Source organism: Lissotriton helveticus, chromosome 9 (assembly GCF_964261635.1).
Source record: "Lissotriton helveticus chromosome 9, aLisHel1.1, whole genome shotgun sequence".
Classification (NCBI taxonomy): Eukaryota; Metazoa; Chordata; class Amphibia; order Caudata; family Salamandridae; genus Lissotriton; species Lissotriton helveticus.
Genome location: NC_136070.1, coordinates 873,720,679 through 873,746,388, shown reverse-complemented (window position 1 = coordinate 873,746,388; position 25,710 = coordinate 873,720,679). Strand labels below are relative to the sequence as shown.

At 42.4% G+C, this 25,710-nt stretch overlaps 1 protein-coding gene across 1 annotated transcript in view; it reads right to left on the bottom strand.

The window, feature by feature from the left end:
• Window positions 1-25,710, bottom strand: part of LOC144781939 (cytochrome P450 2G1-like) — a 729,499-nt gene that overhangs the window by 368,121 nt on the left and 335,668 nt on the right. The window contains exon 6 of the mRNA XM_078661027.1: window positions 5,403-5,579. Coding sequence (XP_078517153.1) covers window positions 5,403-5,579 — 177 coding nt within the window. The remainder of the gene's footprint in view (window positions 1-5,402; window positions 5,580-25,710) is intronic.

Below are 25,710 nucleotides of genomic sequence, written 5' to 3'. Positions count from 1 at the left end.
GCTGGAATTCGGACTGCGAAGCAGTTGGGCTCAGGGGTTGGCTGCCCTTGTAAGATGGGTAGCCTGCTTAGCCAGAGGTAAACCAGGTACCTTACGAGCAATTTAAAAAAAGGAATTATTGGGCAACTTTAATGAGTTCTCGCAGCTGGTAAAGAATTTTAGAAAAGCGATCTTGCTGCTTGAATTGGATGAAAGCACGTTATTCTTGCTCTCTCCATTAGAGTTAAAGCTAAAGTTAAAAAGTATGTCCTGGGAACTTTGCTATAAGTCGGATATACTCGCCCAAAGAAAGCTTAAAGAAAAGGAAACCCTGGTTATAACCTACACACCAAAATCAGCCCAACAATACTTAACTTGGAATATTCCGCATGGAGTCCGTAGAATGTGGTACCTATTACGTCATAATTTACTTCCACTTAATCCACTTTTAGCAAAATGGTATGGAGTTTCTCCCATATGCAATCATTGTAATAATGCTATTCAAGATCTTAACCATGTTTTGTTTATCTGTCCGGTATTGTTCCCTTTGCGTCAAAAATGGATAAAACCAATTTGTTTACAATTGGGAATTGTAAATGTAAACATGTTTCTCCTTGCACTTTATTGTCCCCCTAACGAAATGTTCTGTTCCAGAATTTTTAAATATTTTAAAGAGTTCTTAGATATTTATTAATGAATTTACAGGAGATGTTGATGTTTGGATTACTTGTAGATAATTTGTGCCTGGTCCTGTTGGCGTGTGATGTTTTTAATTCTTATTAATATACAAATGTGTATGTATTTTTATGTGGCCCTTATTAGAGCCAAATCATAATAAACTTTGAACTTTGAACTTTGAACATTGTTCGACTGTGCCTATTTTACTTCTAAAACCTAACTGACAATAATTTAAAATGTTGTTCTTTCTCAGTCCATAGCCTAATCTTGTTAAACAGGATCCTCCCGAGAACTTTCAATGTGTTTTCGATCAGGGAGATAGGTCTGTAACAACTTGGGTTGGATCTATCGTCTTTTTTTAAATTTGGAACGATACGCTGGTAGATCATGTGCTCGCAATCGTAGCATTGGTTAAATTATTAAAAACATATAAAAGGGGCTCCCAAAACTCCGGTTTATCTTTAATAAGATCAAAAGGGCTAGGAGCTTTATTGCCTAAACTTTGATGAATGGCATCCTCTACTTCTGACAAAGATTTCTGAATCCTAGAAGCAATTTGATGCTTGTATAGATACTCATTTTGGGCTAAATAAATCTTGGAGGAATGGGCTTCCCATGATTCACTAGTGATATTACAGCTTATTAGAGTTAATGTGTGGCCCATGGACCTCATATCTTTAACTGGGATGTATGACGTTACAACGCATACTTTTACCACGCCTACCATTACCACGCATTTTTTACAACGCAGGATCCATTACAACGCATACCATTACAACGCATGTATTTACAACGCAGGTACCTTTACAACGCATACCAGTACAACGTAAGTATTGCTAAGTATATAATATTTTTTAAAATGTAATTTAATTAAAATTAATATAATGTAATTTAATTTAATTTAATTAATTTAATTTAATTTAATTTAATTAATGTAATTTAATTTAATTTAATCAATTTAATTTAATGTAATTTAAATTTAATTATATTTACTTTTTACCCTGTACCCCTTTACCCAAAAACCCAAAACTGACCCTGAACCCTAAAAATACCCCTTTACCCAAAAACCCAAAACTGACCCTAAACCCTAAAAATACCCCTTTACCCAAAAACCCAAAACTGACCCTGAACCCTAAAAATACCCCTGTACCCCAAAAACCCAAAACTAACCCTGAACCCTAAAAATACCCCTTTACCCAAAAACTGAAAACTGACCCTGAACCCTAAAAATACCCCTTTACCCAAAAACTGAAAACTGACCCTGAACCCTAAAAATACCCCTTTACCCAAAAACTGAAAACTGACCCTGAACCCTAAAAATACCCCTTTACCCAAAAACTGAAAACTGACCCTGAACCCTAAAAATACCTTTTTATCCAAAAACTGAAAACTGACCCTGAACCCTAAAAATACCCCTTTACCCAAAAACTGAAAACTGACCCTGAACCCTAAAAATACAATTTTACCCAAAAACTGAAAACTGACCCTGAACCCTAAAAATACCCCTTTACCCAAAAACTGAAAACTGACCCTGAACCCTAAAAATACCCCTTTACCCAAAAACTGAAAACTGACCATGAACCCTAAAAATACCCCTTTACCCAAAAACTGAAAACTGACCCTGAACCCTAAAAATACCCCTTTACCCAAAAACTGAAAACTGACCCTGAACCCTAAAAATACCCCTTTACCCAAAAACTGAAAACTGACCCTAAACTCTAAAAATACCCCTTTACCCAAAAACTGAAAACTGACCCTGAACCCTAAAAATACCCCTTTACCCAAAAACCCAAACTTATAATATTTTTAATAAAATGATATACTTACCAATACTTACGTTGTAATGGGATGCGTTGTAAAGGTACCTGCGTTGTAAATACATGCGTTGTAATGGTATGCGTTGTAATGGATCCTGCGTTGTAAAAAATGCGTGGTAATGGTAGGTCGTTGTAAAAGTTGCGTTGTAAAGGTTGTATACCCTTTAACTGCTGCCCAGAAGCCATTCACATTCTTAAGTCTGGCAGCACATGCAAGGTTGTCCCAACTCTCTTTTATAATCTCATCTCTTCGTAAAATGGTTGTAGCCTTATATTGTTGCCTCAGAGATTTAATAAGGGCCAGGTCACTCAGGCTCTTTGTGAGTGCTTTATGGAGCTCTCTATTTGCTAAAGAGCAATCACTGTTAAACCATCTTGGTCCATGGTGTGATTCTGCTATGATCCTAGATATCTTTAGTTTGATTCCCCCACAGAGTTTATTAAAAGCATAAATTACCTCAGGATTATGATCAATTGGGGTCAAACAGAAGTCAATAGGTAGGGGGGGTTCTCTTACCATTCTAAAAAAATAAGTAATTGTTGTCAACGCGCCTCACCAAATCAATCTTAAGTTGTCAGTAGAAGATGCTAGATTGCTTCTTTCTGTACCTCTCTTGCCTGTTTCTTTACCTTTCTTGCCTCGCTCGGCACCTCTGATGCTTCTTTCTGCTCTTCTCTTGCCTCTTTCTGCTCTCCTCTTGACTCTTTCATTACCTTTGTTGCTTCTTTCTGCAGTTCTCTTGCTTCTTTCTGTACCCCACTTGTCTCTTTCTGTACCCTTTTTGCCTCTTTTTGCACCTCTCCTGACTCTTTGTTCACCTTTCTTGCCTTTATCTGCAGTTCTCTTGCCTCTTTCTGCATCTCTTTTGCTTCTTCCTGCAGTTTGCTTGCTTCTTTCTGTACCCCTCTTGCCTCTTTCTGCACCTCTGTTGGTTCTTTCTGCACTGTTCTTGCTTCTTTTTGCACCTCTGTTGCAAATTTCTGCATCCCTCTTGCCGCGTATGTCGCTTCTCGCAAAGTATGGCTGGCACATACATATAGGAATATGGGCACCAGTTCGTCCAGTGTAGCCATGAGATTTATTTGCACTGATCCATTCGTTTGCTATGCAGTTCCAATGGCAAAGTTCTTAAGATGGACGTGGATGTTAAGATCTAAAGTATTGCCTGCAAATAACCAAAATAACTGAATATGGAAATATGTCATCTGTGGAAATTAAATATGCTCCTAATACTGTTTTGGAATTTCTTTAGGGTATTTTAAGTTCCTGTCATCAACTGATAACATTTTACATATGTTTTTATAACAAGTCTCTGTTGCACTATAATTTCTGTAATACATCTTGATATAGTGAGGGTGTGGCTATTCTTTGATTCTATGCAAAGTGACACCATTTCATCCAAAGTAGTGTTGATTTTGAGCAATTAATGGGCTGTTATAGGGAGCTGTTGCAAGACACATGGGACAGTGGAGGGGTGGGCCATGTTCTGGGGCAGGTTGGAGCCATTTGCAGGGTCTAAGGTGGGAGCCATCCTATAGGGGATAGAGGATTGCTGGTCAAAAGGAGTGGGGTGAAGCTCAGGCTGGGTTGAGAGCCCTGGGGGCGTGAAGATGATTCTGGAGGTAAAACCGTAGCATCAAGGTATTCAGCAGTGGAGTTGGATAGACGGGGTGCGGGCAGAGACCGCAGGGAGAGTTGAGAGTCATGGGTTTTGGCAGTAGAGGTGTGGATGTGAGTGCATGAATCTGCTTGTTGCAAGAGGGAGGTGGTGTGGGAGCATGAATCTGCTCATTGTGAAAGGGAGTAGAAGTTGGTTTAATGGTAGAGGGGCCAGGGGTGCCATCAGAGGGCAGGGTGGTGTAGAGTGCAGTGAAGTATCAGTTAAAAATGTTAGCTTTCGTTCTGAGGCTAGGACTAGGATGTTCTATTTCTGTAGATGGTTATGGTCAGTTCTCCCCTAAAGTCCTGAAATGAGGATATAGTGAGCTCTAAGCATGAATAATGCACAGTTAATAACATTTGCTTGTTTACATGTTAAAGTTGATATAATGCAGAAACATTTAATATGTGAAAACCCTTTCACAGTTAACAAGTGGAGAATCAAGCCCTGAATCAATTGCCCACCCTCCAAACACCAGAGACCCCAAACTATAACCCCAAGAATTAGAGAGATCTTCAGATGACAAAGTGCATTTTCACAGGCTTGCAAAAAGATGGACAAAATAGAAAATACCTGCAGATCATAGTTTGTGAAGTCCAGAAGAATTCAAGCCAGACATTTTTAGGGAAAAATCATTACCAGGTATGCATGTTCACATCTACAAGTTCATTAAAATGAAACTTTTTAAATGCAAAGATGTAGCTACAACCCTGGTCTCTTGTACTGTAATATTGAAGGGGCAGTAGTGGAAGCCTGTGGGACCTCCAGTAAAGGTTTACTGTACCACACCTACTTACAGCAAGGACTCCTGTCTGACTAGAGGGACCTCTAGAAAAGGTCTTCGTCATTACAGTCTAACAAGTTATGTCTAACTTGAGGGGAGGGGGTCCTCAAATTCTGGCGGACCTTCTGTCCTGGTATGTGCCTACCCGGTCCTTGAGATCTTTGGGCCAAGCACTTACTGTGATCCCTCGATACAGGTTGTGTCGGGTTGGTGGCCGATCCTTCCGGGTCAGAGCAGCCGAGCTTTGGAACTCTCTTCCTGTAGAGTTGCGGTTACTAGATGATCTTTTAGCTTTTCGTAAAGCTTTAAAAACCTTTCTCTTTTAATAATCCAGCCCTTTGTCTCTTTATCTGTTGTGTTCCCTGTAGGTGTTGCATATTACCTGCCATGCGCCAGGACGCCCCTTAGCTGGGGCAGCTGTGCGCAATACAAATGTATGTAACATAACATAACATAACATAACTTGAAGGACACCTCACTTACCTGGTCCATTCTGATGAGGAAGCAGTCAATGTAGTCCCGGGGATTGCTGAGATCCAGAGTCCCTTGGTTAATTTTCACTTTCTTTTCTGTGAAGGCCAGAAGATCAACTAGGATGTTAGATATTTTGTGATGAGGTCCTGGTAGAAAATCCATCACACGTGGATATGTGTCATACAACTAGGGCAAAAGATAGGTATAGTAAAATACATTTGTTAAACATTTTATTTTTCTACTTTTTTGATTTCATATTTTTATATGGTGCCATGGACTGTAATGGTGATGTTGCAGGAAGTTGAAAGTGAATCGTTGTGACAATAGAGTTATTGTACAGGTAATACGATTATTGGGTAGGAATATTGAGGTAGCAAATGGTGTTTCACATCATTACATTTTATGGCCCAACTCACAAAGGTTTTGCTATGGGTAGTTATAACGTACTCCTGTTGTACCTCTCATTTAATCCAAACTTTTAGGAGTAGTTCTGGCTTACCTTTAGACACCCAACTCACAAAGGTAAATCTGCATGTGGAGATATCAGCAAATATAGATTAATACCTGTGCATAGGTATACATCTCAGATTACATGTAATTCAGTAATACTGGGCAGAGAATTTCTGTAGAAGAACTTTTTCCAACCTCTTAGCTTGAAGGGGTGGGCACACATTCAAATTAAAATATGACCAGAAAGTTACTACTATTAATATTACCATGGTATTTCAGGTGTAGATCAACCAAACACATTTTTGCAGAGTCTCTTTTTACACTATATATAACTTTGTTTTGAAAAGAATATGGAAACAGGCATTACCATGAGAAAATAACCTGATAAGCATTACTACTGGAGGCATAGAAGTACAGCCGACCCCTTAGCTCTCACATTTTCTCCTTATGCTTCATGTTGTTGTGAAGCCATACATTGTGTACATTTGTTTACGAAGTGCAGATATGTCTCCACCATCTGAACTGAGGCGGTTGAGACATGTAAGTCTCGCAAGTCTACATTTAGGTTTACATCTACACTGAAAAATGGTGTATAGCAGAAAAGTGTAGACATTCACCCAAAGTGCATGAATAGAATTACCCACTTTTTTGCTATTCATCATTTTTCAGTATAGATGTACATCTAAATGTAGACTTGCATGACTTACATGTCTCAACCCCCTAAGGTTAGAGGGTGGACACACACACACACACACATACACACATATATATATATTCACTGAAAAAACCCATAGGTTTCAGGCACGTTATAGTTAGGAATTAGCATTTAAAAAACCTTAGAAATTCACTTAAAAAATCATAGGTTTCAGGGACGTTATAGTTAGCTGGACATTTCACTCATACAAAACCATTGGAATTCCCCTGTTATAGTTAGTTCAGCTAAATATAACTTGTGCGCCCACAATGCACTGCTGATGACGTCACATATTACATCACTCATGACATGGTCAGTGACATCACTGATGACATCATCCCGTGAATGTGTGTTTTACTGAAAATTAATTATGTTTTATGTATGAATATCTCAAGGTCGATTGAAGAATAAATGGGTATATAAGTGTCTAAATTGTTTTTTTTTAAATTGATTGTATAACGGACTGATTAAGTGTATCTTAATGAATACATGGATTAATGAGTAATGTTTAAATATATAAATATCTGTATCAGTCTCTCACGTTGTGTATAAGTGACTGCATGGATTGGTGAGTAGCTACATGAGTGTATATATGGGTTATTACTTGGTGTTTCGAGTATCAGAATGAGTGTCTGAGTGTCTGTATGGTTCAGTGGGGGGTATTACTTAGTTCATTGATGCATGAATGAGTGTGTCACTGTTTGTATGTGTTGAAGACAGTATGTGTGCAGGACTGTATGGGTGAATGAGTGTGTGTATGGGTGTGTTAGTGAGTGAATGACGGTCTCAAACGTGTTTTTATAAGTAACTACATATGTTTTAAAGTAGCATATGTGAGTATTGGTGTAAATAACTGAGTATATATGAGTGTGCGAGATTGGAAAAGTTCCTGTATGAATAGGTAAGTGTTTCTATAAGTGATTGCTTAAAAGAGTAAGTATGTGTAAGTTTCTGTAGAAGTAAGTGTGGTAGTGTGTGTATGACTGTATATGCAAGTAAATTGATGTTTGATTCTTTATCAGCATGAGTGACTATGTGTGAGTAACTCTATGGATGAGTGGTGGTGTGTAACAGGATGTATAGGTATATGAGTACATATGATGAGTAGGTACATGTATGAGTGACTGTATAGGACTGTTGGTGAATGAGTGGATGTGTATGTAGATCTTGGAATTACTGAATAGGTTGTTGTAACTAGTATTGGGATGTCCATTATTTTGAAAATGTTAGTTTCTATTTTTGAATGTGTGTATCAAAGGTTAGATTAGGGTGAGAGGAGGTCTGCCACTCTATCACAAGGATGATATCATCAGTGATGTCATCAGTGATATCATTTGAGAAGTCATCAGTGATGTCATGAGTGATGATACTGACCATGTCATGAGTGATGTAATATGTGACATCATCAGCAGTGCATTGCGGGCGCACGAGTTATAGTTAGCTGAACTAACTATAACGGGGTAATTTCAATGGTGTTGTACGAGTGAAATGTCCAGCTAACTATAACGCCCCTGAAACTTATGGTTTTTTCAGTGAATTTCTAAGGTTTTTTAAATGCTAATTTCTAACTATAACGTGCCTGAAACCTATGTTTTTTTCAGTGAATTTCAAAGGTTTTTTAAATGCTAATTTCTAACTTTAACGTAACTGAAACCTATGTTTTTTTAAGTGAATTTCAAAGGTAAGGGGGATTCACTGAATGATGCTGCCGTGACAGGCAAACTGACCTATGGTGCTGCGCAGCTCTTGAGCACCCTTTCTTGCCCCTTTGTTCTGAGCAGATATGGCAGTGGTTGGAGCACTAAAACAAGCACGATTGGGGACTGCGGGCATCTCTGTCTAGCTCACCCTACATATTGGACACCTTTCTGAGTATACCCAGGCTGTACATACCGTCACCATTGACTAAGCATATCAAATCTGTGTCCAGAGCAGCAAATTACCTGTAACTCCAATACTAGTTAACAATGGGAACATGTATGGCCATAGTAGTGTGTCAAAGGCATTCTTGATACTGAGCGAATTCACAGTTGGCGAGCTCCGGGTCATGTGTGTGTGATCCATAATTTACAGTAAGGGGCATATATTTGTGTGTGTTTTTTTCCCTGGTATAAAACCACATTGATCTAGAAGTACCAGTCTAGGTAAGTAATGGATTAGTCGGTTTGCAATAATTTCCCCTATATTTTATACTCTGTATTTAGTAAGATGATTAGCCTGTACAACTTAACATAAAGTAGATCTCTGCCCAGTTTGGTTAGTACTGTTGTTATTATTTCTTGGATAGTATGCCTATATGAGAGGCCTCCATGTACATGAAATGAAGTCTTGGTGCAAGCTGTGTTTTGTAGGTAGCAAAAAACTCTGTTGATAACCGGCCTATTCCTGGTGTTTTCCCTTAGGCCAGGTATTGTGATTTTCACCTCCTGGACCTCTAGCTTTCCTATATGTGAATGCGTTCAGGGGGTGGAGTTGAAACTGAAATAAATCTCAAGTATTGTGTGATACAGACAAAGGATGGCATTACTGGGGCATTGTATAGTCACAGGTAGTATTCTGAAAATACTTCATTAATCCTCGCTTGAGAGAATACCAAATGACCACTGAATGAGTGTATAATGCAGATGGGGGCGTACCAACCTCTCAAGGCAGGCAGAGTGGACCCACTCTGTCTCCTTTCCTATGTTGGTGTTCCAGATTTTCTTTACAGTTGATAACACTCAATCATTCTATGAGAGTCTGAGAATTCTCTTTTACCTTTAAGAGCATTGGTCTGTTTCTCACATTAGTAATTGTGGAGTTGACCCAGAGATTTTCCTCTGCGTTGCTTGTTTTATAAGTCAATGTCAATTTCACACCATATGAAGTTTTGATGCATTGTCCTCGTATTATAGATTTAAAAGTGTCCCACTCAATGTTAGAATGAGATGCAGTCCCTCTATTCTCCTTGAAGTTATTTTAAAGATTGGGGAAACTGATGCACAAAGTTATGAAATTAGTGAATGTTGAATAAGCAATTGTAGATATGTAAGTTAATTACATAATGGAATATTTATTCAATCTATATATACATTTATCCAACAACAGCCAACACATGTTTCTCCTCATCGGGTCTCGTAAGCCTGGTACCTTTTCAAGGCTCAAATTGTTGTGAGAAGAAAAAACAGAGTTTACTGTAAGTAAAATTACCAGTCGAGAGTCTGGTAGTTCAATCCAAGACATTTGAGCAGTTGTGTAGCAAGGGGGAGGCAGTCCACCCCAGGCAGCATGAGGTTTGTGGGTGGCAGCACTCCACACTCTTGCCTGCTGGCATTGTGGGGGCAGCAAACACAGGGACCGTTGCCGCCAGCCTACCCCACTTTCCGCTCTTACCTGCGGCCGTCACGGGTGGCAAACGCCCCAACTGCCACTGGCAGCAAAAGATCTAGCTACACCACTTAATTGAAGTTACTCTATACACAAAAGCTGTAGCTTTCGTGTTGGGTAGGTCTGTAACCATTTTCCACTGTATGTGTCTAGTGCCACGTCTGTGTCAAATACGAAAGAGCGTTCTAGTTTCTTAACTTCTCACAACACTTTGAGCATTGAAAAGGCCCCAAGCCTGTGCACAATAAACTACTTTCATTTCATGTTGGATCTCTATCACTATTCTTTATTAAATACATTTGTATGTATACATTGAATGAATATTCCATTCTGAAAAAACGTATCTACCTACAATTGTTTATACTATTCAGCATTCGCTAATTAGATAACGTCATGCAACAGTGTCCCTGAACATTAAAATAACCTTGCTGATAATAGTGTGGGGTCGGCCCTCATGGGGATACGCACACGTTTCTTAAATATTTAATACGGCAATTATTGAGTATTTGGATCTGAAGGCCCCTCTGTTTCTGACCATTTTCCCTGAAGTAATGATCCACTTCTTCCCCTATTTTCACTCTAAAGGGAAAGTCGAGGAGCACATTGGGCTGTAGTCTGAATTGGCGTGGCATAATTATTCAGCAGTATGAAGTTTATGTGTTAGATCCGCTGTTCCTACATACATATCTAAACATGTGTGTATGTTGTGTAGAGACAATTGGAATGGATATTTACAATCAGTTGGGTAAAGCTCCTTCCATAGGTCATGCAAACCCCATTTCCTTACCCATTGACGAAAGCTGTGGGCCAAAGTACTGCATGGGGTCGTAAAAAGTGGTAGAAGAGAGTAGTCTTGGTCACAATCTGAGACCAAATATTAATCCACTCCACGTAAACTGGTAGACCCACATGTTCTTGTCAAATGCGATGAAAAATTATTAGGCAATTGTAACTGACCAGTGTCAGGTGCATGAATACCCACAATATTGAGCCCAGAGAGCCTTCAATTTTCATGCATGTACCATTCTCATCTACTGTTGTGTGACTTATGCTATAGTATATCCCTGGGTGGTCCATATAAGTGTCCCTCGGGAGAAGATGGAAATAAGTAGTGTCCCGCATTTGGCCACTGCATCTCTTCTCCAGTTTGTGTAACTCAAGCACTGTCATGCAGGTTTCTTGTAAACAGGTTACATGTACTTCACTGCATGTAAGAAATGATTATATCCAATATCGTTTCATAGGAAAAGGCCATCCCCTTAAGACTCGATGATAGAAATGTATAACTCTGACTCTTGTTTACAGTTGAATAATCCCGTACTGATTTGGGATTTTCACTAACATCAATATATCCAGTTAAGTGTTAGGGAGGGGACAATATGAAAATAGGTAGAGTGGTAGCTGTGTTACATGGTGCTTATCAACCAAGACCCCATTTTATACATTAGGATTAGATACCCTAACATCCAAAGAAAGGTGATAATGTGTAAATAGGTTAATAGTGTCTGTATCGTCCTCAGTCATTGAAGAAAGCGCTGTAATCACCCACACAACAGCATATAACATAATATAAAACAAAGTAAACTCATATTTTTAGTGTTGCACCTCTGGGTGAAACTCTGAAGGCTCGATCTGCTGCCTCAGACCATAAACCAGACTTTTTGCGGGCAGGAGGTACCATAATCACCCGTATTTAACAAAGGTCTTAACACAGAAAGAGATCAGGCCTTCACCTCTTCTGCCAGTTGTTTGGTGATAGGTGGAATCAAAGAATATATCATCAATCACAGGAGTGATGATGGACTCTCTCAGAGTTGAGGGCACAAGGTCCAAGGCCGAGGACTTCGTCCAGCTGTCCAGCATATCATTCAGTGCTACAGAGTCAATGTTGTGCATGTTGTGTTGTTGATGTCTGGCTCACCCTCAGGTCTCTAACCAAAGTGGCCTGCGTAGCTGCAGCTTGCTCTGGTTGGGGCTCATGGAATGCACTGCAAATGGCACAGTCTGACCATTGGCCCCAGGTCCTACTCTGGGTGTTTCCTTATTAGAGTGATGTCATGGTTGGCAGTCTCTAACCATGTCCAGAATTCGTTTAGTGTCACGAAAAAGTGAACCTTGCCCTCTGCCACCAATCTAAGCTTTGCTGGTTACATCAAGCCAAATGTTATGTTGAGAAATTTCATATCTACTTAACTTCCAGAAAGCGCAATCTTTGCCACTGCACTAGTGTTGTATAATCTAGAAAGATATGAATGTTTATACTTCCATCTCTTTCCAGGACTCTGTGAATCCTCTCTACATAAAATAACTCAGTGTGTGCCTGGAAGCACCTTTTTTTCGGGATGGCATTCTTCAATTAATAACTCGGAAAATGGGCCTTCTTATTTTCAGGGAGCCCTATAATCGTGTTATTTTTACTATAGGGTTACCCTTCTGCTTCCTCTACCATATCAAGCAGAGAATGGACCTCCTGTTCAGTTCAGTCACTTGTTCTTGTTGGTCTGATACTGAATGTCTAAATACAGCCAATGTAGATTCATTTTTGACCACTCTGTCAGGAAGCTTACTGGGGTTAGCATCCCTGATAGCTGGAGGGATTCATTGCTGGCTCCATCACATTACCTCTCTGGAGAACTTTTGATTATTTGCACTTCTAGATGTGGAAGGAATGTGCTTTGCCAAAATACTAAGCCAAAAGGTAGCAAAGTGGGCCCTTGATAGAAAATTGATCCCGTTTTATCAAAGCAGTTTGGGGAGAGGAAGTAGCACTGAAGACAATCTGCTATATCGTAACACTTTAGTGGAGCGAACAATGACAAGCAAGCGCCAATGTCTATATGCCGTTTTTATTAACTTTGCATCACCATTCGTTAATGTAGACAGAGGCAGGCTCAGGGTAAAATTAGCCAGCTTTGGCATTCTTGTTACCCTGTGATCAGCAATTGTAAGACTTTACACAAATACGTGGGTGCCAATTAATATCTCATCTAAATGGGTTACACCAGAAAGAATTGTCAATTATAGAAGCCTAAAAAAAGGATGTGTCTTGGCTCCTCTGCTGTTGAATCCATGTTTGCCAGATTTAAATCAAGCCCTGGCAAAAGCAAGAGCCTTGGGCCCGAAGGTGGTGAGCGCTAAGATCCAAACCCTGCAATACGCTGATGACACCATCGTATTAGCTAAAATGCCCATTGGGCTCAAAAGATCACTAGATGCACTTGCCTTCTTCTTTCATACTAAAATCATCAAAATCAACAGCTCTAAATCCAAGGTTATACATTTTGGCCGCAGGTTGAGCTGGAAAATGCATTGCTTTCTGGAAAAAGCAAGGCTGGAAAGGGAAAATTCTATACATTTGTAGGAATATGGATTGACTAAAGAGAGTGCAATGTGGCACTGCAGAAAGCCCTGAAGAATTCAGGTCAGCCATTAAGCTTTTCAAAAAGTTCTGCATGACGGGCCCTGATACAGCAATATTGTGCAAGGGTATAGGGAGCAAAGTAATGCCTAGCCTGGCCTATGAAATGACTGCATTCAAGAATTGGGGTAGCAGCTGACTGGAGATTGCTCAGTGCCGTTGCCATCAGCGCCTTTTCCACCTCCCAGACTTCACTCCCCTAAGACTAGTCTGCCTGAAATGCAATCTAGTAAGGCAAGAGCTGGCACTGCATGCCAAGTTGATCTCTTACTGTGCAAAATGAAAAGAAGCGGGCCCAGACTCTTTGAAATCTCTCTTGTGTCAAGTAAACAAAAACGAGTAATCCACGTGAATGAAATACCTCAAGCTGTCGCTTCAAACTCTCAAAGCAAAAGACCTATGAGAAATCAATCTCTCAAGCAATGCCTAGCAAGAGTGCTAGCAAACACAACTCTTTCGTCCAAACATTATAATCCACCAAATTGGCTGGCATACTTAAAGCAACATCTCTTGCAGGAATCAATATTACATTTAATCAGGTGGCAGCTAGTAGTACCTGTCTGGGGCAGTGGTATGGGAGGTTGCACAGCAACTCTAACCAGCAATGTAGGCTGTGCCACACTGCTCCTGAAACAATAAGACATACCATGTGCATTTGCAAAAAATTACTTCCGCTCAGGAAATACTAGCTAGGACTGACTGTCTGCCTCCTATATATAAGAGTAGGCCTGGATGGTGAACTTTGCTCCATTCGCAGAGTTTGCTGAGTTTTCAGCACTCTGAGTAGCTAGGGGAGTGCAGAGAACACCGATTTACAATGTGCAGCAGAGTTTTTTCCCCGCTAGCGATCGTGAACAGTGAGTACGTCATCGCGAACAGTAAGTTCCCAAGCGCGAGCTGGCGCTTGGGTAGAATTTCTACCCGAGCGGCAGGAATACCAGCACAAACTGCAGTTAGCACTGCACTCCACCACTCGCGGAGTTCCGCGTAGCAAAACTCAGCGAACTACACCGAGGCCTATATAAGAGCTTGCAATGAGGTTGATGGAGCAAGGTTTCACACGTAAAGTGACTTGCTCATACTCAACTCTCTCGAAAATAATATTAATATACTAACTAATATGTTTTGTCTTAATAATATTGCATTACACAACATATTAGGCATCTAGGGGTAGCTTGCCACTGTGCTTTCAATAATTATAATACGCTTGCACTAAAATGGCTTCTGCTACGCGGGATTTTCTACTGCGCATGCGTCTGTCATGCCCACGTGACATGCTTGATGGGAAAACGTCTGCTTCTGTGCAATAGAACTAAGATGGCCATTATGTGTCCTAACGTGCAAGAAGCTTGCATCGCTGCTTCGCTAAGCTGTTTGTTTTCCCTTAACATTTAACACAATAGGTAAAATATAATAATGGGAATGGAGTAGAAAGAAGTGGTATACAGTGCATTCATTTACTATGTGTTTCTAAAACGGTTTCTTTCTATTTTTACATGTTATAAAAACGGGCCTAAATGCCTTGCTGAACTACATTTTTGGAGAAATTGCGCCTGCGTGACAAGTCTTGAAGCCACAGAAGCTGTAGCCTTGAATCATGGCCAAGACGGACATGGAAGGCAGAGAAGAGTGAACTCCTTGCCTTGTCAGAGGAAGCTGAATTGATTAAATTGTTTTAAAATGATCATCAATACATTTCACTACCGGGAGGAATGAAGAACACGGGTAGATAAAGTTATCGGAGGGAACGACTTGAATACATGATTGACAAGTTATTTCAAGAAAATATTGTGTGATGGCTACTCCTCGTTCTTTGTCCAATAAAATTGTGGGATTCACACATTTGCAACATTTGGGGGTGGTACACTAACCTGAAAAATACTATAACTAGGGTAGGCTTAGCTAGTTAGTTTGTCCGACTTGTCTGAATAGCTGACCTGTCACTGACCCAATGCATTCAATAGGTGATCGAGAGCAGAGTTGCTGGTGGAGCACTCTGTCAGATTTTTTTTTTAATTGTATTTATTGAAATTTTCATATCAAATACACAATACACATTAGTACATCTGGATCTCTGGCATATATATATAAGATATACTCAAAAACACAAGAACAAAAAATAGAACTAACGAACATAGACCGGTCAGGTCCGCTCCGCAGTACAGCTCTGGATTCAACATTGCACATTACAGGACTTAAACATATCTGCGAAAAAGGGTTACAGGACGAAACATGGTACAGTGTAGGCAACACATTACAGTAAAGTACTGCTTTCCTGAATAGGAACCAGGTGCGTGACTAGTGTAGTAGGGGAACGGCATCTATGAACCATATACATATAAATAACAGTTACATCTGGATGTATGACGTTACAACGCATACTTTTACCACGCATACCTTTACAACGTGGTTTTTACATCGCAAACCTTTACAACGCATAGCGCTTAGAGGTGCTGGATAGTGGTAAGTATAATTTTCTATTCCAACTCCAGTCCCCGTGGACACTAGGGAAGGTGTTGGATAGAAAATTAAACTTATTCCCTATCCTAGAGCGCCCCCCAGCGCAATGCGTTGTAATGGTATGCGTGGTAATGCCTGCGTTGTAATGGTAGTGCGTTGTAAAAGTTTCGTTGTAAACGTTGTATACCGTTACATCTTATCGACATTAGATGGAAATTAAATGTGAAAATAAAAAACACCCCATCACTTGCGTCAAGTCATATATCTCAAGTAGCCCCCGGAGAGCTGTCAAGTGTGAGCGAACTTGCCCTCGCTTTGGTCCAATGCAGGAACAGCTCCCAGATATCTCTAGGCCTAGAGGCTACGGGCATCAGTACCCAATATGTACCTAATTGTGTGTGACCGTAAGTGACATCCGCTAACCATGCCTCAAATGTAGGTACCTTTCTTCTACCCCATCTTATGGCGATCTGTCTCCTTGCATACAACAACAGTAAGGCGTGTAATTTGCGCTCCTTAGGCACAGTATTACATACAAGGCCTAACAGACCCAGGTGCGGGGTGGGTTCATCCTTTTTTTCTAATATTTGATTAATAGCATCAAAGATGGCGCGCCAGAATTCAGTCAGTATCGGACATTCCCAGGCCATATGAAGGAACGTGGCAGGTTCAAACCCACACCTCCAGCACCTTTCATCCTCCCTAAGGCGCATTCGGTATAGACTAGTCGGGGTCCTATAATATCTATGTAAAAATTTAAAATGGACTAGGCGCAGTCTATAATTGGGGGAGAGTTCAAGCAACTGCTTACAGCAGAAGTCCCATTGTATGTCCGTCAACTGGGGTTCTAAGTCTGCATTCCAGAGCTGCATGGATTTAAGTTTAATGATCGCCGACGGAGCCTGGTCTTGCACAGCTGTGTACAGTCGAGTCACCAGCTTACGCGGCGAGGCCAACGCCAAAATGTTTTGCAGAGCCTGAAATGTTGGGGGCGCCTCTGGGAAGCTTTCCCACATCGCGGTAGATTCCGCTTTAAATTTATGATACTCAAATTTCTCCAGGAAGGACACCTCCCTGCCATCTTCTCCCATGGGTGGTGGTCTGCATTTCCCATCTGGGTACAAGTCCGCAAAAGTGCGCATCTGGGTGCCATCCAGCATCCACCACTCCTCCGCTTTCCTCCAAACAGGCCAGCATCGGGTAGTTTCGCAAGGGGATAGCAGGCGCAAACAGCAATGGGAGGTGAGCTCGCCGTTGCAGGGCTAGCCAAACCCATCATAACGTGTCCGCAGTGGCTACATCTGAGTTGGGCCGCAATGTCTTTTTATAGAGCACCACCTCCAGTGAGGTCGGCGCAAATGCATCTATTTCAACCGCCACATGGGGCTGGTAAGGTGTCTGAAATACCCAGAAATGCAGAAACTGGGTGTGCACAAAGTGCATATAGCTGCATGTCTGGGGCGCCCAAACCACCCTGGCACAGCGGTAGCGTCAAAAGGGCCCATGATACTCTGGCCTCTCCCCCAGACCACACCAGGGAAAGCAGTTGAGTCGGAAGACATTTGATATAATGTTGCGTGAGGGGGATTGGTATATTGGTAAAAAGGTACAGAAATGTCGGCAACACCACCATCTTCGACAGGGCCACTCTCCCCACTATAGACAGGGGCAGCTTGGACCAGATCGCTACCTTACTTTCCAGCCATGTAATAGCCCGCCCAAAATTCATGGTCCAAATGTCCTGCAGGTCACGGCTCAGCCAGATGCCTAAATATTTAACTCCTTCCGCTTCCCAACGTAGTGGGTATTCCGACGTCACTTCCAGGGTTCGGTCTGTAATGGAAATATGACAGATTTCGCTCAGTTGCTAGATAACTCTGATAGGCCATATAACATAATATAAAACAAAGTAAACTCATATTTTTAGTGTTGCACCTCTGGGTGAAACTCTGAAGGCTCGATCTGCTGCCTCAGACCATAAACCAGACTTTTTGCGGGCAGGAGGTACCATAATCACCCGTATTTAACAAAGGTCTTAACACAGAAAGAGATCAGGCCTTCACCTCTTCTGCCAGTTGTTTGGTGATAGGTGGAATCAAAGAATATATCATCAATCACAGGAGTGATGATGGACTCTCTCAGAGTTGAGGGCACAAGGTCCAAGGCCGAGGACTTCGTCCAGCTGTCCAGCATATCATTCAGTGCTACAGAGTCAATGTTGTGCATGTTGTGTTGTTGATGTCTGGCTCACCCTCAGGTCTCTAACCAAAGTGGCCTGCGTAGCTGCAGCTTGCTCTGGTTGGGGCTCATGGAATGCACTGCAAATGGCACAGTCTGACCATTGGCCCCAGGTCCTACTCTGGGTGTTTCCTTATTAGAGTGATGTCATGGTTGGCAGTCTCTAACCATGTCCAGAATTCGTTTAGTGTCACGAAAAAGTGAACCTTGCCCTCTGCCACCAATCTAAGCTTTGCTGGTTACATCAAGCCAAATGTTATGTTGAGAAATTTCATATCTACTTAACTTCCAGAAAGCGCAATCTTTGCCACTGCACTAGTGTTGTATAATCTAGAAAGATATGAATGTTTATACTTCCATCTCTTTCCAGGACTCTGTGAATCCTCTCTACATAAAATAACTCAGTGTGTGCCTGGAAGCACCTTTTTTTAGGGATGGCATTCTTCAATTAATAACTCGGAAAATGGGCCTTCTTATTTTCAGGGAGCCCTATAATCGTGTTATTTTTACTATAGGGTTACCCTTCTGCTTCCTCTACCATATCAAGCAGAGAATGGACCTCCTGTTCAGTTCAGTCACTTGTTCTTGTTGGTCTGATACTGAATGTCTAAATACAGCCAATGTAGATTCATTTTTGACCACTCTGTCAGGAAGCTTACTGGGGTTAGCATCCCTGATAGCTGGAGGGATTCATTGCTGGCTCCATCACATTACCTCTCTGGAGAACTTTTGATTATTTGCACTTCTAGATGTGGAAGGAATGTGCTTTGCCAAAATACTAAGCCAAAAGGTAGCAAAGTGGGCCCTTGATAGAAAATTGATCCCGTTTTATCAAAGCAGTTTGGGGAGAGGAAGTAGCACTGAAGACAATCTGCTATATCGTAACACTTTAGTGGAGCGAACAATGACAAGCAAGCGCCAATGTCTATATGCCGTTTTTATTAACTTTGCATCACCATTCGTTAATGTAGACAGAGGCAGGCTCAGGGTAAAATTAGCCAGCTTTGGCATTCTTGTTACCCTGTGATCAGCAATTGTAAGACTTTACACAAATACGTGGGTGCCAATTAATATCTCATCTAAATGGGTTACACCAGAAAGAATTGTCAATTATAGAAGCCTAAAAAAAGGATGTGTCTTGGCTCCTCTGCTGTTGAATCCATGTTTGCCAGATTTAAATCAAGCCCTGGCAAAAGCAAGAGCCTTGGGCCCGAAGGTGGTGAGCGCTAAGATCCAAACCCTGCAATACGCTGATGACACCATCGTATTAGCTAAAATGCCCATTGGGCTCAAAAGATCACTAGATGCACTTGCCTTCTTCTTTCATACTAAAATCATCAAAATCAACAGCTCTAAATCCAAGGTTATACATTTTGGCCGCAGGTTGAGCTGGAAAATGCATTGCTTTCTGGAAAAAGCAAGGCTGGAAAGGGAAAATTCTATACATTTGTAGGAATATGGATTGACTAAAGAGAGTGCAATGTGGCACTGCAGAAAGCCCTGAAGAATTCAGGTCAGCCATTAAGCTTTTCAAAAAGTTCTGCATGACGGGCCCTGATACAGCAATATTGTGCAAGGGTATAGGGAGCAAAGTAATGCCTAGCCTGGCCTATGAAATGACTGCATTCAAGAATTGGGGTAGCAGCTGACTGGAGATTGCTCAGTGCCGTTGCCATCAGCGCCTTTTCCACCTCCCAGACTTCACTCCCCTAAGACTAGTCTGCCTGAAATGCAATCTAGTAAGGCAAGAGCTGGCACTGCATGCCAAGTTGATCTCTTACTGTGCAAAATGAAAAGAAGCGGGCCCAGACTCTTTGAAATCTCTCTTGTGTCAAGTAAACAAAAACGAGTAATCCACGTGAATGAAATACCTCAAGCTGTCGCTTCAAACTCTCAAAGCAAAAGACCTATGAGAAATCAATCTCTCAAGCAATGCCTAGCAAGAGTGCTAGCAAACACAACTCTTTCGTCCAAACATTATAATCCACCAAATTGGCTGGCATACTTAAAGCAACATCTCTTGCAGGAATCAATATTACATTTAATCAGGTGGCAGCTAGTAGTACCTGTCTGGGGCAGTGGTATGGGAGGTTGCACAGCAACTCTAACCAGCAATGTAGGCTGTGCCACACTGCTCCTGAAACAATAAGACATACCATGTGCATTTGCAAAAAATTACTTCCGCTCAGGAAATACTAGCTAGGACTGACTGTCTGCCTCCTATATATAAGAGTAGGCCTGGATGGTGAACTTTGCTCCATTCGCAGAGTTTGCTGAGTTTTCAGCACTCTGAGTAGCTAGGGGAGTGCAGAGAACACCGATTTACAATGTGCAGCAGAGTTTTTTCCCCGCTAGCGATCGTGAACAGTGAGTACGTCATCGCGAACAGTAAGTTCCCAAGCGCGAGCTGGCGCTTGGGTAGAATTTCTACCCGAGCGGCAGGAATACCAGCACAAACTGCAGTTAGCACTGCACTCCACCACTCGCGGAGTTCCGCGTAGCAAAACTCAGCGAACTACACCGAGGCCTATATAAGAGCTTGCAATGAGGTTGATGGAGCAAGGTTTCACACGTAAAGTGACTTGCTCATACTCAACTCTCTCGAAAATAATATTAATATACTAACTAATATGTTTTGTCTTAATAATATTGCATTACACAACATATTAGGCATCTAGGGGTAGCTTGCCACTGTGCTTTCACTAATTATAATACGCTTGCACTAAAATGGCTTCTGCTACGCGGGATTTTCTACTGCGCATGCGTCTGTCATGCCCACGTGACATGCTTGATGGGAAAACGTCTGCTTCTGTGCAATAGAACTAAGATGGCCATTATGTGTCCTAACGTGCAAGAAGCTTGCATCGCTGCTTCGCTAAGCTGTTTGTTTTCCCTTAACATTTAACACAATAGGTAAAATATAATAATGGGAATGGAGTAGAAAGAAGTGGTATACAGTGCATTCATTTACTATGTGTTTCTAAAACGGTTTCTTTCTATTTTTACATGTTATAAAAACGGGCCTAAATGCCTTGCTGAACTACATTTTTGGAGAAATTGCGCCTGCGTGACAAGTCTTGAAGCCACAGAAGCTGTAGCCTTGAATCATGGCCAAGACGGACATGGAAGGCAGAGAAGAGTGAACTCCTTGCCTTGTCAGAGGAAGCTGAATTGATTAAATTGTTTTAAAATGATCATCAATACATTTCACTACCGGGAGGAATGAAGAACACGGGTAGATAAAGTTATCGGAGGGAACGACTTGAATACATGATTGACAAGTTATTTCAAGAAAATATTGTGTGATGGCTACTCCTCGTTCTTTGTCCAATAAAATTGTGGGATTCACACATTTGCAACATTTGGGGGTGGTACACTAACCTGAAAAATACTATAACTAGGGTAGGCTTAGCTAGTTAGTTTGTCCGACTTGTCTGAATAGCTGACCTGTCACTGACCCAATGCATTCAATAGGTGATCGAGAGCAGAGTTGCTGGTGGAGCACTCTGTCAGATTTTTTTTTTATTGTATTTATTGAAATTTTCATATCAAATACACAATACACATTAGTACATCTGGATCTCTGGCATATATATATAAGATATACTCAAAAACACAAGAACAAAAAATAGAACTAACGAACATAGACCGGTCAGGTCCGCTCCGCAGTACAGCTCTGGATTCAACATTGCACATTACAGGACTTAAACATATCTGCGAAAAAGGGTTACAGGACGAAACATGGTACAGTGTAGGCAACACATTACAGTAAAGTACTGCTTTCCTGAATAGGAACCAGGTGCGTGACTAGTGTAGTAGGGGAACGGCATCTATGAACCATATACATATAAATAACAGTTACATCTGGATGTATGACGTTACAACGCATACTTTTACCACGCATACCTTTACAACGTGGTTTTTACATCGCAAACCTTTACAACGCATAGCGCTTAGAGGTGCTGGATAGTGGTAAGTATAATTTTCTATTCCAACTCCAGTCCCCGTGGACACTAGGGAAGGTGTTGGATAGAAAATTAAACTTATTCCCTATCCTAGAGCGCCCCCCAGCGCAATGCGTTGTAATGGTATGCGTGGTAATGCCTGCGTTGTAATGGTAGTGCGTTGTAAAAGTTTCGTTGTAAACGTTGTATACCGTTACATCTTATCGACATTAGATGGAAATTAAATGTGAAAATAAAAAACACCCCATCACTTGCGTCAAGTCATATATCTCAAGTAGCCCCCGGAGAGCTGTCAAGTGTGGGCGAACTTGCCCTCGCTTTGGTCCAATGCAGGAACAGCTCCCAGATATCTCTAGGCCTAGAGGCTACGGGCATCAGTACCCAATATGTACCTAATTGTGTGTGACCGTAAGTGACATCCGCTAACCATGCCTCAAATGTAGGTACCTTTCTTCTACCCCATCTTATGGCGATCTGTCTCCTTGCATACAACAACAGTAAGGCGTGTAATTTGCGCTCCTTAGGCACAGTATTACATACAAGGCCTAACAGACCCAGGTGCGGGGTGGGTTCATCCTTTTTTTCTAATATTTGATTAATAGCATCAAAGATGGCGCGCCAGAATTCAGTCAGTATCGGACATTCCCAGGCCATATGAAGGAACGTGGCAGGTTCAAACCCACACCTCCAGCACCTTTCATCCTCCCTAAGGCGCATTCGGTATAGACTAGTCGGGGTCCTATAATATCTATGTAAAAATTTAAAATGGACTAGGCGCAGTCTATAATTGGGGGAGAGTTCAAGCAACTGCTTACAGCAGAAGTCCCATTGTATGTCCGTCAACTGGGGTTCTAAGTCTGCATTCCAGAGCTGCATGGATTTAAGTTTAATGATCGCCGACGGAGCCTGGTCTTGCACAGCTGTGTACAGTCGAGTCACCAGCTTACGCGGCGAGGCCAACGCCAAAATGTTTTGCAGAGCCTGAAATGTTGGGGGCGCCTCTGGGAAGCTTTCCCACATCGCGGTAGATTCCGCTTTAAATTTATGATACTCAAATTTCTCCAGGAAGGACACCTCCCTGACATCTTCTCCCATGGGTGGTGGTCTGCATTTCCCATCTGGGTACAAGTCCGCAAAAGTGCGCATCTGGGTGCCATCCAGCATCCACCACTCCTCCGCTTTCCTCCAAACAGGCCAGCATCGGGTAGTTTCGCAAGGGGATAGCAGGCGCAAACAGCAATGGGAGGTGAGCTCGCCGTTGCAGGGCTAGCCAAACCCATCATAACGTGTCCGCAGTGGCTACATCTGAGTTGGGCCGCAATGTCTTTTTATAGAGCACCACCTCCAGTGAGGTCGGCGCAAATGCATCTATTTCAACCGCCACATGGGGCTGGTAAGGTGTCTGAAATACCCAGAAATGCAGAAACTGGGTGTGCACAAAGTGCATATAGCTGCATGTCTGGGGCGCCCAAACCACCCTGGCACAGCGGTAGCGTCAAAAGGGCCCATGATACTCTGGCCTCTCCCCCAGACCACACCAGGGAAAGCAGTTGAGTCGGAAGACATTTGATATAATGTTGCGTGAGGGGGATTGGTATATTGGTAAAAAGGTACAGAAATGTCGGCAACACCACCATCTTCGACAGGGCCACTCTCCCCACTATAGACAGGGGCAGCTTGGACCAGATCGCTACCTTACTTTCCAGCCATGTAATAGCCCGCCCAAAATTCATGGTCCAAATGTCCTGCAGGTCACGGCTCAGCCAGATGCCTAAATATTTAACTCCTTCCGCTTCCCAACGTAGTGGGTATTCCGACGTCACTTCCAGGGTTCGGTCTGTAATGGAAATATGACAGATTTCGCTCAGTTGCTAGATAACTCTGATAGGCCGCCAAATTTTATAAATTCCCTTAGCACCGGGTCTAGGTTCTCTGATGGGTTAAGGATATACAAAGTGACGTCGTCTGCATATAGGGAGATCAGCAAACTTCGAGTACTGAAGCCTATACCCCTGGCTGTGTGATGTTGGCGTATTCTGGCTGCAAGGGCCTCCATGGCGATGGCAAATAAGAGCGGCGAGAGTGGACATCCTTGCATGATGCCTCGGGTTATGGGGAAAGTGTCCGATATCATGCCAGTCACTCTTACCCTGGCCACAGGCCCAGCATAAATCAGGTTTATCCGACTGATAAATAAAGGGCTGAAGCCCATGCGGACTAGGATGCAAAATAAATACGGCCATTCAAGGGTATCGAACGCCTTTGTCGCGTCTAAAAATATCGGGGCGGCCCAAACACTGGGATGGAGGTAGTGCAGGACCGAAAATATCGTTCTAAGATTATGCGACGTCGAACGTCCGGGTATAAACCCCGATTGGTCCGGAAGGGCCACAATTGGAAGTAGAGGCTGCAGGCGGTTTGGCAGTTGTTTGGCATAGATTTTGACGTCTACATTTATGAGAGACAAAGGACAATACGAATCTAATTCAGCCTCATCTTTGTCTGGCTTCAGCAACGTCGTTATGAGTGCCCTCTCGCATAGAGGCCGGAAGGATTCCAGCTTCCATGCCTCCTCATACACCGCATGCAGCCTCGTGCAAGCTCTTCTGCATAGGCTTTGTAAAACGCAGTTGTCAGGCCATCAGGACCAGGGGCCTTGTTCAGTGGAAGACCTTTAATCACCTGCTTGATATCGTCAATTGTGAAAGAGAGGTCCATGTATTTCCGGTGTGCGTCATTAAACCACACCAGTGCAATGGAGTCAAGAAAGGTTTGCAGGTTTTCAGAGTATTCCGACTGAGTGGTGGTGTAAAGGTTAGAACAGAAGGCAAAAAATTCCTTCAAGACTCCTGCCTGACCCACCACAATGTCCCCCTCTGGAGTATGTATTGTATGTATATATGGTGTAGACGCGGATTTGCGAATCATGTTGGCAAGTGTACGCCCTGGCCTATCCCCCTCTCCATATCATCTAGCTTCAGCATATTTCCCCAAAAACTTCAACTCACGCTGGGCCTCCTCTGCATAATCTAAAAGTTTCCCCTTCAACTCAGCCGCCATGTGGGGACTGGCGTCAGTGCAAAATTGCCTTTCTAGCTCTTTGATCTGCCATTCGATCTGGACTACGGTATTCCTAATGGCCTTCAGGACCCCAGCCTGCCGTGCTATACATTTCCCCCTTATTACCACTTTGATGGCGTCCCATAGGGTCGCCTCAGTTGACACCGAACCGGTGTTAAGGGTAAAATAGTCAACAATGTCGTTTCTAATTTCCTCTTTAAACGCTTCATCTAGCAGAGCATGCGGCGGGAGTCTCCAGCTAAAGGCCCGCGAAGGTGAATCCGGGAGGGTTAATATGAGCAAGCTTGGGCCATGGTCTGATAATGAGCGAGCAAGGTGGCATACCTCTACCGTCCAGGCGGCGACGTCAGAGGAAACAAGCCAATAGTCCAATCTGGACCAGGCGGCATGTTGACTAGAAATGCATGTCCTTTCCAGCAGGTTTGGGTGCCGAATTTTCCAAATGTCCAATAACTTGCCCTCGTCAATGAGATTGTGAAGGGCCAATCCAGCCTGTGGATGCAGTGGTCTCGATGCTCCTTGTCGATCTAGGGCATCGTTCAGCACAGCATTGAAGTCACCCCCCCCAATGATGGTGCTACAGTTAGTGAAAGCTATCCTTGCCCAGACATCCCTGTAGAACTCTGGAGAGTCCACATTTGGCCC